The 18030-nt window shown below is 37.6% G+C and overlaps 1 protein-coding gene across 2 annotated transcripts in view; it reads left to right on the top strand.

Annotated features, from left to right (window-relative positions):
* The window catches only part of ap1b1 (adaptor related protein complex 1 subunit beta 1), a 148431-nt gene that overhangs the window by 57056 nt on the left and 73345 nt on the right, over positions 1-18030 (top strand). For both annotated transcript variants that reach the window (XM_051931943.1, XM_051931948.1), the window contains 2 exons: positions 163-384; positions 9621-9741. In XM_051931943.1, the coding sequence (XP_051787903.1) occupies positions 163-384; positions 9621-9741 (343 nt within the window). The remainder of the gene's footprint in view (positions 1-162; positions 385-9620; positions 9742-18030) is intronic.

Raw genomic sequence — 18030 nt, 5'->3', positions numbered from 1 at the left:
TTTCAGTTTATAATTGTCTGAATTACATGGTTAAGTTGGAAATGTTTTTTATAATATCCTTCTTAAATGTATGTAATTTGTTTTGTTACATTTACTATTTACAGGTTATTATGTTTGTAGAAATTAAAGTTAAATTGATTTCTGCTTTTTCCTATGTTACAGCATCTGTGAACGAGTGACTCCCCGCCTGTCCCACGCAAACTCTGCTGTTGTTCTTTCTGCTGTCAAAGTTCTCATGAAGTTTATGGAGATGTTGCCAAAAGATTTGGATTATTATGGTATGCTTCTAAAGAAACTGGCACCTCCTCTTGTTACGTTGTTGTCTGCTGAGCCTGAGCTACAGTATGTGGCCTTGCGCAATATCAACCTGATTGTGCAGAAACGGTATGTAATGTGACCATAATATTGTAATATTAATCATGTTGTATTTCTTATATTGCAACTGAAAAAGCAGAAGCTTTACCTAGGATTGTATTTAGCAGTTCCATAAAGTGTGGACAGTGGTATTGTGTAATCAAGTGTACATAGTAGGCTATTCCCGGCACTTTATAGTTTATGGTAGATAACACTTTCTCAACGTAAGCAGATTTCCCAGGCTTTGAAATCACTGTCCTCTCCCAACAGACAGATGCACATACATACATACATACATGTGACAGGCCTATACTTGTACTTGAAAATTTCCATAACCAGAGTAATTATTTTTTTTCAGATCCCTTACCCATTAGACATGGGTGACTTGAGTATAGATCTTTCCATCTTAAATTCATTTATTGTACAACCCACATTTTATTTATTCTTAAATAAAATGAAGTGCACTTTCTACCCGGAAGATTACATTTTCTGTCGGTAACAAATAGTGTGTAGAGTAGAATGAATCAGGGAAAATAAAAGTCTTTTGTCACCACATTCCAGTTACATTTACGTTTATATGCTTCATAGATACTTTTATCCAAAGTGATTTACAAAACACATAAACATAATCAAGTAACATTAGGCTAAGGTCTGTTTATTCAGCAAGTGTAGTAGGACAGGTAACAAAAAGTAGATTGCCACAAATGAAAAAGCTGTGATAATAAATAATACAATCATTGATTACAATCAATAAAGCAGTTAAACTTAGTCTGACAACAAATTAACCAGCAATATAAAATATCACAGAGCAAAGTTTTTTTTTCTATCAATTAGACATGTATTCACTGAACAGATGGGCTTTCAGTTGCTTCTTAATTACATTGAAGGTTGTCAGCAGTACGGATGGAGGTGGGTAGCTCATTCCATCAACTAGGAACTACGCAGGAGAAAAGTCTGGATTGAGACTTGATACCATGCACCAGATGCTGTTCCCTGGCAGATATGAGTGAGTGAGTAGGAGTATAGAACTAGTGTCTCCATATACTCAGGTGCTGACCCATTGACCACTCTGTAGACAAGCATCAGGGATTTGAACTTAATGCATGTTGCTAATAGGAGCCAATGTAGCGACCTGAAGAGAGGAGTGACATGTGCACTCTTCGCTGGTTAATTACATCACATGTGGATACTTCTGTCAGAAGCGAGTTGTAGTAGTCCAGATCAAAGCCTGGACCAGAGGTTGTACTGCATGCTATGTCAGATAAGGTCTGATCTTGCAGATGTTGTACACCATGAACCTGCATGAATGAGAAACAGTAGAAATATGGTCAGAAAAAGCTGCTCATCAGTCACCACCCCCAAAGTTGCATACTGACTTGGCAGATGTTAACGACAGTGAGCCAAGCTGTGCAGTGCTGGGGAGTTGAATAGACTGGTTGGGCCAATTCACAAGAAGCATGGTTTTTGCCAGGTTGCGCTGTAGATGGTGGTTCTTCATCGAGGTTGAGATCAGCAAGACATGCAGAGACTCTAGTTGATACTGTATTGTCCTCCACAGGGGACAACTGGTACTGCTGTGTATCATCCACATAGCACTGATAATAAAAACCATGGGATTGGATGATGGAGCCCAGTGAGGTGGTGTACAGAGAGAAAGTTACAGGACCCAGCACTGATCCTTGGGGTCTATCTGTGAAAGTCTGGTGTGCCATTGACAACTGTCCTTGCCAGCACAAACTTTAGATCTGCCCGAGATGTAGGACTCATACCATTTGAGAGCAGTCCCAATGATGCCAAAGTCAGAGGGGGTGGTAAGAAGATGTCATGGTTGACCATATCGAAGGCAAAGGAGAGATGTGGCCAGATTAGGACCAATGACATGCTGGTATCTATGGCAAACATAGCTGGTCAACCTCCATTAGTAGAGCCCTCTCAGTCGACTGGTTCCTTTTGAAGCCGAACTAGTTGGTATCAAGTAATTCATGCTGTACAAGGAATAAGAGATCTGGTTAGAAACCGCATGTTCAAGTGTTTTAGAAAGAAAGAAAATGAGACATACAGGCCTGAAATTATTAACTTGGGATAGATAGAATGTTGATTTTTTGAGAGGTGGGGTTATCAGAGCATGTTTGAGGATGGTAGGAAATGTGTCTGAGCTGAGACATCAAGGTTAAAAAAGTAGGTGTTGACAAAAAAAAAGGGGTGTCAATGTTGCACCCTAACGCAGGTTCTTTATCTGCAGTTATATTCTTGAATAGAAGCGCACTTGTTCCGTTATATTTGTACCTTTTGTGAAAGTGTTTATTTGATATTTGGACTTTAGGCTTCACACATTATACACTTCATGTCTACATTTTGTTAATTACTAAAACATGAAAAACTTTTCTGTTTTAACGATGTGTTTACATAGATTGTTCTAGACACGGAACACACATGAAATGCATGTGTTCCAAATAACGATATTTATAAAAGGTGTAATTTTGCTTGACTTTTCACTCTATACAACTCTAAGCAACTGACATGCAGGTAAACAGACTTGAGCTGAGAAAACTGTGCGGCGGTGGGGGAATGTGATAGTAGGCTGCTTGCTGCTCAGCGACAAATTTACAGGACAAAAGACACTGGCAGAGAGGTGCGAAGGGATTTAAAGTGGGACAGATCTACAAGTTTTTTTGTAGGCTTTGGTAATTCTAGTGTTAAAATAAACCCAAGTTAAAGCGTGACAAAAAACGTAAAATAAAAAGTTACATAAAATCATTGCACAAAATTGTTGCACTTTTAGGCTTAAGATTTCATATATATATATATATAGGCAGCTAAAAAACTAACAAATATGACATGAGGTCTAACTAAAATTAAATTAAAACTTTAAGATCAAAAGTAATATAAAACTAAAAACTTGTATTAAAAGGCAAAACTATATTAACTTTCAAACAAATATTATAAACTTGCAGCTAAAAGTTGTTTCAATTAATTAATTACACAGGAAAGGAGCCACCCCCCCCAAGTAATATAAACATAGGATGGGTTTAGAAAGGGGATCGAAGTTGATATACAGGCTGAAGATCATAGCCATAGGGCATGCAGCAAGGACTGTGTTGTGGTATACCATCTCTGTGGTGCACTGAGGGTTATTGTGCCACAAATAGCAAGGATGGAACAGAGCTACAGCTTGCCCAATGCTGAAACAGTTACTTAATAGTAAAACATATGACAAAGACTTAGTTGGGATTATGATTTATCTTTGACTGAACACATGCTTTTGCTTTTGTGCATCTTCAGGGTTTAAATAAAATCTCTAAGATTAGTGTTACCTTAGGTATACCCTTTATACAGTAAATGGGTTCCTTTCCAAGTTTTTAGTTATTTGGATATTTTGTTATTAGGTTTTTACTACTATTAATAGCTAGACAGGCAACTTAATGCAGTTGCTTTTCTAATTTAATGGCTTAATATTGATTATGATTCTATGTTAGTATTGGTTATTTTGCATTTATAGTTTTATTTATTTAGGTAATTTCATTTTATTGTTATTGTATTTAATGGATAATTGAGTGGTATTGTTACTATAGTTGACAAAGAGGATATTGTATTTCCTGCACTAAATACTTAGTGCTTGTTATTGGGGATTTTATTTTTTTTGGTGTCTTTTGAAGCAGCAGACAATTTTCCCGTGAGACCTCAACAGAGATTTTCACTAATTTTAAAATGTTAGGTTTATGAAATTTGAACATAGACTCCACAATTAACAGTAGCAGATTAATCAATGCCATTTGTATATCACTTGAATATATTTATACCACTCTGCTGTCTGTGAAAGCTATTAGCCATCATAAGCATATTTGAGCTTAAAAACTTACATTTTTAATTACATTGTAAAGTGCTGTTAAAAAGCATGTATTTGATATAGTGTACTAATTAATTTAATTGCATATATGAATATTACTTAAATGTTTCAAAAATATTTAGTGAACAAAATATGATAACCAAGTTTTTGACAAAGTAACAAAAATGTAGAATGTACCAACTTTCAAGTCAATAATCTAGGTCCCCAAACACACCTGAACATTATGCCATGCTTACATTTTCTAAACTATTACTTAATTTCACAACACTGTCTTCCTCCACAGTAACATTAAGCTTACAACTTTTTGTCTGCTTTTTTTTTAACTAATCATAAATTGAGTTCTAAATTGTTAACTTTATTTTGATGTGTTTTACTGTCTGTAATTTTGATGAATTTTGTATAATTATAAGTGCTGCATTGGGACTTTCTGTGCAATTTGTAATATAACATTCTAAAATCCATTAAATTCCATTCTGTGTCAAGGGAGGTTATCTGTTTTAATGTTATATTAATGTTATTAGTGTATTGATAACAGTTCATTTAAGGTTAATTACTACCTTTTTTCTTATTTATGCTTGTTTTCTTACTTGTGGTTTTTGACTTGTACTGAATTTTTTGTATTAACAATAACAGGTCCTCACAGTTTTAATCCTGTATCTCAGGAAAAAAAGTTATCAAAAGTGATATTATCGTGTGTAAGAGCTAGGTTTGCGTGTTTTTGCTTGTTTTGATTGTTTATTTTTAAATTGTGACAAGCATTTCAGATGTCAGTTCCCTATTTATACCATCATAGAATATAGTCATTTTGAGATACTATGTACAGTGGGGCAAAAAAGTATTTAGTCAGCCACCAATTGTGCAAGTTCTCCCACTTAAAAAGATAAGAGAGGCCTGTAATTTTCATCATAGGTATACCTCAACTATGAGAGACAAAATGAGAAAAAAAAATCCAGAAAATCACATTGTCTGATTTTTGAAGAATTTATTTGCAAATTATGGTGGAAAAAAAGTTTTTGGTCAATAACAAAAGTTCATCTCAATACTTTGTTATATACCCTTTGTTGGCAATGACAGAGGTCAAACGTTTTCTGTAAGTCTTCACAAGGTTTTCACAGACTGTTGCTGGTATTTTGGCCCATTCCTCCATGCAGATCTCCTCCAGAGCAGTGATGTTTTGGGGCTGTCGCTGGGCAACACGGACTTTCAACTCCCTCCAAAGATTTTCTATGGGGTTGAGATCTGGAGACTGGCTAGGCCACTCCAGGTCCTTGAAATGCTTCTTACGAAGCCACTCCTTCGTTACCCGGGCGGTGTGTTTGGGATCATTGTCATGCTGAAAGACCCAGCTACGTTTCATCTTCAATGCCCTTGCTGATGGAAGGAGGTTTTCACTCAAAATCTGACGATACATGGCCCCATTCTTTCTTTCCTTTACATGGATCAGTCGTCCTGGTCCCTTTGCAGAAAAACAGCCCCAAAGCATGATGTTTCCACCCCCATGCTTTACAGTAGGTATGGTGTTCTTTGGATGCAACTCAGCATTCTTTCTCCTCCAAACACGACGAGTAGAGTTTTTACCAAAAAGTTCTATTTTGGTTTCATCTGACCATATGACATTCTCCCAATCCTCTTCTGGATCATCCAAATGCTCTCTAGCAAACTTCAGACGGGCCTGCACATGTACTGACTTAAGCAGGGGAACACGTCTGGCACTGCAGGATTTGAGTCCCTGGCGGCGTAGTGTGTTACTGATGGTAGCCTTTGTTACTTTGGTCCCAGCTCTCTGCAGGTCATTCACTAGGTCCCCCCGTGTGGTTCTGGGATTTTTCCTCACCGTTCTTGTGATCATTTTGACCCCACGGGGTGAGATCTTGCGTGGAGCCCCAGATCGAGGGAGATTATCAGTGGTTTTGTATGTCTTCCATTTTCTAATAATTGCTCCCACAGTTGATTTCTTCACACCAAGCTGCTTACCTATTGCAGATTCAGTCTTCCCAGCCTGGTGCAGGTCTACAATTTTGTTTCTGGTGTCCTTTGACAGCTCTTTGGTCTTGGCCATAGTGGAGTTTGGAGTGTGACTGTTTGAGGTTGTGGACAGGTGTCTTTTATATTGATAACGAGTTCAAACAGGTGCCATTAATATAGGTAACGAGTGGAGGACAGAGGAGCCTCTTACAGAAGAAGTTACAGGTCTGTGAGAGCCAGAAATCTTGCTTGTTTGTAGGTGACCAAATACTTTTTTTCCACCATAATTTGCAAATAAATTCTTTAAAATCAGACAATGTGATTTTCTGGATTTTTTTCTCATTTTGTCTCTCATAGTTGAGGTATACCTATGATGAAAATTACAGGCCTCTCATCTTTTTAAGTGGGAGAACTTGCACAATTGGTGGCTAACTAAATACTTATTTTGCCCCACTGTATGTCATGCCCTTCTAAATGTATTTAGCATTGTGCAGGCTTTAGAACTGTTATACATATGGTTGTCTGTTGATTAAACCATGTTTCATTAGATTGATTTTTGCAAGATTTATCAGATACATTTTATTTAAAGTAAGTAAAGCTGCTTTTACATTGATGGAGATGATAAATGCAGAACCTCAGAACCTCTTAAATCAGTAAAACTAACTACAATTTTCCCAGGGTAAATAAAAAAAGGTCTGATGTGACAGTGTCTGGTTTCAATAAACATTCATTTACATATTTTTTTAAAACATGGTATAATGTAACATACATGAAAGTAGCATAGCTGTATTTTAATGGTAGTATTACTGAAATTAAAAATGCAACACTGTGCATTAGACATTTCAGTTTTCCAGTTCAGTTTTGACCGTGAATTTTCTGATTTTTAGTGTTCTAATACAAAACATCTGTGCAGTGAAATCAAGAAACCATGCCTGTACAACAGTGGTTATATCAAACTTTTGTGTAGGTGTTATGCTTGTGTGAAATTATTTATCCATCCATCCATTTTCCAACCCGCTGAATCCGAACACAAGGTCACAGGGGTCTGCTGGAGCCAATCCCAGCCAACACAGGGCACAAGGCAGGAAACAATCCCAGGCAGGGTGCCAACCCACCGCAGGAAATTATTTATTTTACTGTGAATATAGTTGTCTGCATATAAGCATAATATACAATGAGAGCAAACTCTTTTAGCACGTTGTTTGTTAGTGCTATGGTAACATCTTTTTATCGTTCAGTAACCCGAAATGGGCCAGCAGGAATGTAATGCTTTTGCATCGTTCAGTTATGTTTTACAAAATGATTCCCTAATAGTCACCTAGAGATTACATAGAATCAAACAAATCTTTCTTAACTGCTTAGGTTATTGTCAAAATAAATGTAGGTTAGTCTTATTGTTCAAAGGCAGAATTAGTTTAGAATGACATTCTTTTCAGTATTTCACTAGTTAAGACCATTTATATGGTGGAAATTTAATCCTGGATAAAACTAAGTTGTTTTTGAACAATAATGTAATATCATTTAGGGTATAATATAGTAATAAATATTTGTCACATTCTTTGTTCAGTTTTTAGAAAACAAATTTTAATATAGTAATAAATATTTGTCACATTCTTTGTTCAGTTTTTAGAAAACAAATTATCTCTTACAGTGCATGCAGAATGTATTCACAGCGCATCACTTTTTCCACATTTTGTTATGTTACAGCCTTATTCCAAAATGGATTAAATTCATTTTTTCCCTCAGAATTCTACACACAACACCCCATAATGACAACATGAAAAAGTTTACTTGAGGTTTTTGCAAATTTATTAAAAATAAAATAACTGAGAAATCACATGTACATAAGTATTCACAGCCTTTGCTCAATACTTTGTCGATGCACCTTTGGCAGCAATTACAGCCTCAAGTCTTTTTGAATATGATGCCACAAGCTTGGCACACCTATCCTTGGCCAGTTCTGCCCATTCCTCTTTGCAGCACCTCTCAAGCTCCATCAGGTTGGATGGGAAGCGTCGGTGCACAGCCATTTTAAGATCTCTCCAGAGATGTTCAATCGGATTCAAGTCTGGGCTCTGGCTGGGCCACTCAAGGACATTCACAGAGTTGTCCTGAAGCCACTCCTTTGATATCTTGGCTGTGTGCTTAGCGTCGTTGTCCTGCTGAAAGATGAACCGTTGCCCCAGTCTGAGGTCAAGAGCGCCCTGGAGCAGGTTTTCATCCAGGATATCTCTGTACATTGCTGCAGTCATCTTTCCCTTTATCATGATTAGTCTCCCAGTCCCTGCCACTGAAAAACATCCCCACAGCATGATGCTGCCACGACCATGCTTCACTGTAGGGATGGTATTGGCCTGCTGATGAGCGGTGCATGGTTTCCTCCAGATGTGACGCCTGGCATTCACACCAAAGAGTTCAATCTTTGTCTCATCAGACCAGAGAATTTTCTTTCTCATGGTCTGAGAGTCTTTCAGGTGCCTTTTGGCAAACTCCAGGCAGGCTGCCATGTGCCTTTTACTAAGGATTGGCTTCCGTCTGGCCACTCTACCATACAGGCCTGATTGGTGCATTGCTGCAGAGATGGTTGTCCTTCTGGAAGGTTCTCCTCTCTCCACAGAGGACCTCTGGAGCTCTGACAGAGTGACCATCGGGTTCTTGGTCACCTCCCTGACTAAGGCCCTTCTCCCCCGATCGCTCAGTTTAGATGGCCGGCCAGCTCTAGGAAGAGTCCTGGTGGTTTTGAACTTCTTCCACTTATGGATGATGGAGGCCACTGTGCCCATTGGGACCTTCAAAGCAGCAGAAATTTTTCTGTAACCTTCTCCAGATTTGTGCATCGAGACAATCCTGTCTCGGAGGTCTACAGACAATTCCTTTGACTTCATGCTTGGTTTGTGCTCTGACATGAACTGTCAACTGTGGGACCTTATATAGACAGGTGTGTGCCTTTCCAAATCAGGTCCAATCAACTGAATTTACCACAGGTGAACTCCAATTAAGTTGCAGAAACATCTCAAGGATGATCAGGGGAAACAGGATGCACCTGAGCTCAGTTTTGAGCTTCATGGCAAAGGCTGTGAATACTTATGTACATGTGCTTTCTCAATTTTTTTATTTTTAATAAATTTGCAAAAACCTCAAGTAAACTTTTTTCACGTTGTCATTATGGGATGTTGTGTGTAGAATTCTGAGGGAAATAAATGAATTTAATCCATTTTGGAATAAGGCTGTAACATAACAAAATGTGGAAAAAGTGATGCGCTGTGAATACTTTCCGGATGCACTGTATATTTAATACTTGATAAATGTTGGTGTTGTGGGTTGCATGAGTACTTTGCAGATTCTTTCTGAGACCCACTGTTCTATGTATATAATTAAATATTTTCTTGTTGTATGGTAATGAAGCCGTCCATTGAAGTCATGTAACCTATTTACTTTTTTAAATGCTCAATAGACCTGAAATCTTGAAGCATGAAATGAAAGTATTTTTTGTTAAATACAACGATCCAATCTACGTCAAACTGGAGAAGCTGGATATCATGATTCGTTTGGCCTCTCAGGCTAACATTGCTCAGGTAAGTGAAACTGCAAGGGAAAAAAACCTTAGCAACTTTGGAACTGATTATTTATTAAGAAAGGCTAATGCTCTACTGTGCAGCTTATGAATTAAAAAACACTATTGTACTGTATGATGTTTTTATTGTGTAATGATTAAATTGGGTTTCGCTAACATGAGAAGCCATGTCCTCTTACTTTATTCCAAGGGTAGAATAAAGCCTTTTTAACTCTAGCAAGGTAACAAAAATTGGCTTGCTATTATTTATAAAGAAAGTGTGTAGCACAATGATTCTGTCAGAACTACAGACCTATGAGTTAGGTTTTTTTGGGAGAAAGTAAGCAAAGTTCATAGCAAATAAAGAGAAATGATTATGAAAGTATTTTAGTATGTGAGATACAATGAATAAGATAAGATAGACCAGTTGGATAGAGAGGACCTTTTGGGAGGTACAGGGCTATCATTGTGATTTCCGGGAGTGCCATGGAAATGGACGCACTATTTAAATAGGGGCGCGATAAGGCATGAAGTGAAGGAAGAAAAGACAGTCTGAGTTTTTATGGCAGAGGAAAAAAGACATGACCCATCTGAGTCCAGGAGAAAAAATGTTTTCGGGGAGCACCACAAGTCCAACCCGGTCTTGGGTGGCCACCTCAAAGATTCTGGATACGCTGAGGTTACCGTGAAAGGGATCGGAAGCAGTGTGAGCTGTAAATCTTTTACTCTGGGATTGGCATGTCTAAGGAACTGAACTATGGGGATATAGGAGAATTGAAAAAAGACTACTGTAAATAGAATGGACGGTGGGGAAAATTCTTGGATATATAATTTTATGCCTTGTGTTTTTTGAGTATGTGAATTTCCCCTTGGGATTAATAAAGTATCGATCTATCGATCATCGTATATATTGGAAGTGGGGGATTGTAGAAAATGTATTAATTATATTTTTTGTTTCATCTTTTCTCTGTGTGATTTAGTAAATATCGTTTTTTTTATTATAAGTCATCTTTCTGCGCTGTGGGAAGGGGCTGAAGGCAGTTTGGGGTTGACCTGCAATCATCAGTATAATTTTTCACTGTAAACTTAGTGAAGTGTAGCGGATACAATTGTTACAACATGTCTTGGTGCCTAGTACATCCCTTCTGTGAGTTAATCAGGAGGCATCCACCTTATTCCCCAATAATAGTAAATTCTGTTTACCACTTGCTTTACCAAGTAATCACCACAATATTAGACAATATTAAGAGAGAAAAGTATAGACAGTATGGCGCTGGGAATAATATTGTAGATATACAATTTAATGTAAAGTGGGGCAAAAAAGTATTTAGTCAGCCACCAATTGTGCAAGTTCTCCCACTTAAAAAGATGAGAGAGGCCTGTAATTTTCATCATAGGTATACCTCAACAATGAGAGACAAAATGAGAAAAAAAATCCAGAAAATCACATTGTCTGATTTTAAAGAATTTTTTTGCAAATTATGGTGGAAAATAAGTATTTGGTCACCTACAAACAAGCAAGATTTCTGGCTCTCACAGACCTGTAACTTCTTCTGTAAGAGGCTCCTCTGTCCTCCACTTGTTACCTGTATTAATGGCACCTGTTTGAACTCGTTATCAATATAAAAGACACCTGTCCACAACCTCAAACAGTCACACTCCAAACTCCACTATGGCCAAGATCAAAGAGCTGTCAAAGGACACCAGAAACAAAATTGTAGACCTGCACCAGGCTGGGAAGACTGAATCTGCAATAGGTAAGCAGCTTGGTGTGAAGAAATCAACTGTGGGAGCAATTATTAGAAAATGGAAGACATACAAGACCACTGATAATCTCCCTCGATCTGGGGCTCCACGCAAGATCTCACCCCGTGGGGTCAAAATGATCACAAGAACGGTGAGGAAAAATCCCAGAACCACACGGGGGGACCTAGTGAATGACCTGCAGAGAGCTGGGACCAAAGTAACAAAGGCTACCTCAGTAACACACTACGCCACCAGGAACTCAAATACTGCAGTGCCAGACGTGTCCCCCTGCTTAAGCCAGTACATGTGCAGGCCCATCTGAAGTTTGCTAGAGAGCATTTGGATGATCCAGAAGAGGATTGGGAGAATGTCATATGGTCAGATGAAGAAAACTCTACTCGTCGTGTTTGGAGGAGAAAGAATGCTGAGTTGCATCCAAAGAACACCATACCTACTTTAAAGCATGGGGGTGGAAACATCATGCTTTGGGGCTGTTTTTCTGCAAAGGGACCAGGACGACTGATCCGTGTAAAGGAAAGAATGAATGGGGCCATGTATCGTCAGATTTTGAGTGAAAACCTCCTTCCATCAGCAAGGGCATTGAAGATGAAACGTGGCTGGGTCTTTCAGCATGACAATGATCCCAAACACACCGCCCGGGTAACAAAGGAGTGGCTTCGTAAGAAGCATTTCAAGGTCCTGGAGTAGCCTAGCCAGTCTCCAGATCTCAACCCCATAGAAGATCTTTGGAGGGAGTTGAAAGTCCGTGTTGCCCAGTGACAGCCCCAAAACATCATTGCTCTAGAGGAGATCTGCATGGAGGAATGGGGCAAAATACCAGCAACAGTGTGTGAAAACCTTGTGAAGACTTACAGAAAACGTTTGACCTCTGTCATTGCCAACAAAGGGTATATAACAAAGTATTGAGATGAACTTTTGTTATTGACCAAATACTTTTTTTTCCACCATAATTTGCAAATACATTCTTCAAAAATCAGACAATGTGATTTTCTGGATTTTTTTTTTCTCATTTTGTCTCTCATAGTTGAGGTATACCTATGATGAAAATTACAGGCCTCTCATCTTTTTAAGTGGGAGAACTTGCACAATTGGTGGCTGACTAAATACTTTTTTGCCCCACTGTATTTCTGTTGATCTTTTTACCAGTTTCAGTTCTCGTCTGATCTACTATTTACCATTAAACAGTCTTATGTTAAAAGATGCAAGTATATTGATCTTATTACCTGGCAAGTACTAAAAAGCAGTTTACAGTGGAAATAATACATTAGGAACATTACGGAACTGATCAACCTTTTTAGAACAAATTCTTTGCATACCTGATCCACAATCATCTGATTTGACCTGTAATGTTTTGTTGCAGTTGAGCTTTGTATCTACTATGCATATTTTAAGCACTCTTATCAGACCAAAGGATGGAACACAGTACAACAGATATTTAAAAAATATAACTATTAACATTAAAATAATTTATTTTACAGTTCAAAATTGTGAAATTCATTTTTGTAACTGTAGTTGGAGTGCCATTCTTGTGTCTCACTTTTGTAGTGTTCTTTGGGTAAAGTGTGTTATTTTAAAATCACCACTAATTTAGCAACATCAGTAAATCAAATAAAAAAAATTGTGTTGGAGACTTTTTTTTCTTTTTCTAACCACAGAGTAACTGTGGTTGCTGTCTTTTAAAATAGTATCACACACTCTGTTTTTTTAATCTTTAATTACTAGGACCTAAAATATCTGTGGTTTTAAGAGTTTATAAAAGAAGTAAATTGCTTTGACATCCTGCTTTGCTTAGCTATTTACCAGCTAAGTGAGCAAACTCAGCCCAACTTGCCCAAGCATAGCTGCAACCCTGCATTAGCCCAGGGTGTGTTTTCATAAATTTTCATAAAAAATTATATCTTGGTATTTTCTGGGACTTTTGACAATAATGATAATTATGTGATATTCTACATCCTTTATAAACGTGTTTGTAAAAGTCTTATTGATCTAGCTTCATCTTGATACTAGGATATTAATTGTAGCTTACTAATGAGTTAAATGGAAACAACAGTTAAGGGAAACAGATCTTATTTATTGACTTCAAACTAAGTACAATAACACAAAAACATTAAAATCACCAGTCAAAGTATTACTAGCTCAAACAATGCAAGCTTGAGTAAGTCATTTCAAAGTGACCTACAGGATTTACACATAAATTACACTAAGACCAACAAAACTATTATAATGAGACTATTTTAAACAGACACTTGCCGTTAATTTAAACAAGATTTGAATTGATAGAGAATAAAATGCAAATTATTAGTGAACAACAGGGCCTGAAAATTACAATGTGGATAAACATAAACTGCTTTGTTGTAAGGTGAATTGTGCAGCATACAAGCAAAAACAAAAATCTAACATACTGTAATATAGTATAAAAATCCAAAGTTCTGGCAAATATGGCACAGGAAAAAAAAACTATGCATTGTAAACAAGCTCTGTCATAGATTGCACAAAGATACAACAAAACAAGGCTATAACATTTTAAACATTTTACTAACTGCGGTGGGCTGGCACCGTGCCCGGGGTTTGTTCCTGCCTTGTGCTCTGTGTTGGCTGGGATTGGCTCCAGCAGACCCCCGTGACCCTGTGTTAGGATATAGCGGGTTGGAAAATGACTGACTGACAAATCACTAACTTCAAGTACTGTCCAACGTGGCACAGAGCTAAAAAAAAAAAAAAAAAAAAACTTCAAGTAGTCTGACAGAATCACCAGTCTGTCCACAGCATCTGACTTCAGAGTACTACAGTTAGTCTTTTAAGTAACATTGGTCTGTTCGAAAACAAACCACCTTCATGCAAAGCAGGATGATCAACGTATTGCAATTAAATTTACAGTGTTGGTTGCAGGGCTGTTTATCCTTTGGTGGTATGTGCTCACTCAGTTTACGCAGGTAGTTTGTTTAACTAGTTGTGTACTGATTGTGCATGCACACGATGTAATCTATCCAGTTAAGTTACACGAGACAGTGAATGTGTGGACTCTCAAGACGTGTTTTTGTTTTTTGCAAAGTGAGTGACATACTCGATGATTTCAGGTCACACACATCATTAAAACAACAATTAATATATTATTGTAGATGATACATATTGCACACTCCTACTAGCCAATATTTTATAGCCTCTTACACCACTTCCATCTTTTTCTCTACTAGCAAAGAAGCATTCTAAATTGCAAACCCCTGGTTATGTTACCAAGATCTAGCTTGTGTGGATCTGTTCTTCACACCAATGTAACATTGATAGGTATTGCATCAACTCTCCACAGTGCAGATCCCGGTAGCTTCTTCCACTCAAGTCCAGTTGTATGTGGCCCCAAAGAGCAAGTGACAAAAAATTTAAAGGTGTGACATGCACAATTAAATAACGCGATGCACGCAATTCAATGTGGCGCACACACTTAAGGTGATGTGCACATTCAAACGAGGTGATGCACAAAATTTAATGTGGCGCCAAGCAAAATTAGAGATGATGCGCTCACAATCCAAGGGGTGACGACAAGTAAAAGTGTATGGAAAGGGATAGGTACCTTGGTAAAATTAAAGGCAAGGTTTGTCTGTCAGTCAACAGGTGAAGTTTGCGGTTAAGTGGTGTGCTGAGTGAGGGAAAGTTAATGTAGCATTCTTTTTTCAATTGTTGGCGATCACAGTTGGTGGTGGTGGTGCACATTAACAGATGGACATCCATTTCTTTTTTTCCACATGTAAGAGTTATATAAAAAAAAAAAAAAAACAACCCAATCCCAAAGTAAACTGGGTGCTCCCCATTGTTTTTTTTTGCCTGCAGTACAGTGATTGATAGTTTGTTCCAGTTTGTTAAGGTTCTACAAACCATTTTATTGTAATAACAATTACTAAAGGAATTTATTTGTAAACTAACATTGTGCTCTGTGGTGATTTTACGTTCAATCGTGTACTGCATCATTGGACAGGTATAGCAGCAAAAGAGACAAAAAAAATTATCCCTCAAGTTCATGATTCATATGTGCTCCGAGTGTCCATATTTTTGACAGTTCTGGATATTGCACAATATTACATGTTTGAGACAACAAGGCATTCCTTAAAGTAGTGCAATGACATAACAAATAAAGGAAAAGTTTTTCTTTAAAAAAAGGAGTACTGCAGTTTACTTTGGGGTCTTTTTTTATTAATAGCATTTTGTTTACTCTTATTTGAAAGAAATCGTTTAGGATACATTCAGTTACAGGACTGAAAGCAACAATTGTATAAAGAACTATAAGGACGATTGTATTATAAACGTTAGATCATTTTACTTGTCGTCACCGCTCAGATTGTGAGTACGTCATCTCTAATTTTGTCCGTCATCATAAATGTGCGCATCACCTTTTTTAATTGTGCAGCACTACATTTGATTGTACGCATCACCTTGTTTAATTGTGCGTGTCACACCTTTAAATTTTTTGTCACTTGGGATATGCGAGTCCCCTGGCCAACAAACACTTTCCAATAAACATCACCTATAATCCTTCTTAAATTTCAGAGAAAATGCCCTTAGCTTTTTCTCCAGTGCATGAAAACATATATTCTTAGTGCCATTTCTTCATGAGATTTTTGTTGCAAATAGCATTTATATAAATTTGTTTCATTTCCTCCCCTTCAATCTCAATTGATCTTGCTAATTGACATTTTATATTCATGCATATATTCTCAAACTCACTAGGTTTAATTCAGCAATTTAGGGGCAGGACATAAACAATAACATTTCTTTCTGTAATATGTTTTCGTACAAAGTATGAGCTCAAAGTGCTTTACAAGAAGGTAAAATTAAAAAAAGTGACAACTACAAAATATAAATAAATACACACATAATACTGAGAAATAACTAAGGAATATAAATGGTAGAGTCCTTAAACATGGTTTAAATTGGTAAACTAATTTTTTTTATGTGTCTAATGATTATAATAAGTCCAATGCTATGGTCAGATGACCAGGGTGGACAGGAAGACAAAATTTCAGCTGGCAAAATGCTTAATAAAATAAGGGGATTTTAAGGTCAAAAGACAGCCCAGAAACAAATTTGCATATTAAAAAACATAAATGTGGTTTAATGCAGTGAATAATGCACTACCCTAGAAGTAAATGTAGAGAATTTCATCGAAAACTGGAGTGTCCACATTCCTTCCGACTCACAGGTGAGTGTAGAGTACTTTGATCAGATGGTGGTGTTGCAAAATGGCACTGCAGAAAACCAATAGAGAAGAGAATAGTAGATCTTAGTAATGTTTGCAGTATATACTAGCTTATAATTTATTAGAGCTAGTGCAAAAAAAGCCTTCTTTAAAAAAAAATCTAGGGTTTTGGGAGTGTATTTTGGTGAATAACATCAAAATCCTGTCTCACCACTTTTATTGTTCTTAGCTCATAGAATAATAAGTAAACTAACATATAATGTTGTAAGATTATGACTGGGATTGAAACGGGACAGGCGCTCTACAGTATTAAAAGGAACAAAATTATTCCGAGCTTTATATATGAATTAAAATATTTTAAAATCTGTGTTAAAAGAATCGGATTCAGCAGCGGTGGGCAAATGCGTAAAAAAACCCGAATAGACCATACTTATGCATGTACAGTGGCGCTCCGGTTTCCTCCCACAGTCCAAAGACATGCAAGTTAGGTGGATTGGTGATTCTAAATTGGCCCTAGTGTGTGCTTGGTGTGTGGGTGTGTTTGTGTGTGTCCTGCAGTGGGTTGGCACCCTGCCCGGGATTGGTTCCTGCCTTGTGCCCTGTGTTGGCTGAGATTGGCTCCAGCAGACCCCCGTGACCCTGTGTTCGGATTCAGCGGGTTGGATAATGAATGAATGAATGATGAATAATTTTAAGTTTAGGTTTTCTAATTTTTGAAGCATAATAACATTGTACAGTAGTGGCCAAAAGGTTTGGCAGTGACACAAATGTTACGTTTTGCAAAATTTGCAGCTTCAGTTTTTGTGTTAGCAATTCATTGTTTTTATATTATTGTGCAGAGAGATCAGATGCATATTAGTTCATTGCAAAGAGCTTTATTAGCATAAAAAGTTAACTTTTTCACAAAAACCTATTTTCACTTATTATGCCCCTGGCACAAAATGATCAGTTAAAAGTGTCCCACAAGCTGAGGAGTCAGTTCCTGAATCGTGTTTCCACCAGTACAAAGCTTGCTCAGTATTGGCAGCAAATGGGTGTGAGTGCATCTGTACATATAGTGAGGCAAAGGCTTTTGGACAACGGCCTTGTGTCAAGAAGGGCATCAAAGAAGCCACTTCTTTCCAAGGACAGGCTGAAATTCTGCAAGTACAATGACTGGACAGCAGAAGACTGGTGCAAAGTTATTTTTTTGGGTGAATCCTCCTTCCAGCTGTTTGGGACATCTGGAAAATTGGTTGTCCGGAGAAGGAAAAGGTTAATGCTACCATGAGTGCTATGTTGTGCCAACAGTGAAGCATCCTGAGACAATCTACTGTATGTGTGGGGTTGCTTTTCATCCAAGGGAGTGGGCCCATT

The sequence above is a fragment of the Erpetoichthys calabaricus genome, chromosome 1 (assembly GCF_900747795.2).
Source record: "Erpetoichthys calabaricus chromosome 1, fErpCal1.3, whole genome shotgun sequence".
Classification (NCBI taxonomy): Eukaryota; Metazoa; Chordata; class Cladistia; order Polypteriformes; family Polypteridae; genus Erpetoichthys; species Erpetoichthys calabaricus.
The sequence above is the reverse complement of the archived record's forward strand: the minus strand, read 5'-3'. Positions and strand labels throughout refer to the sequence as shown.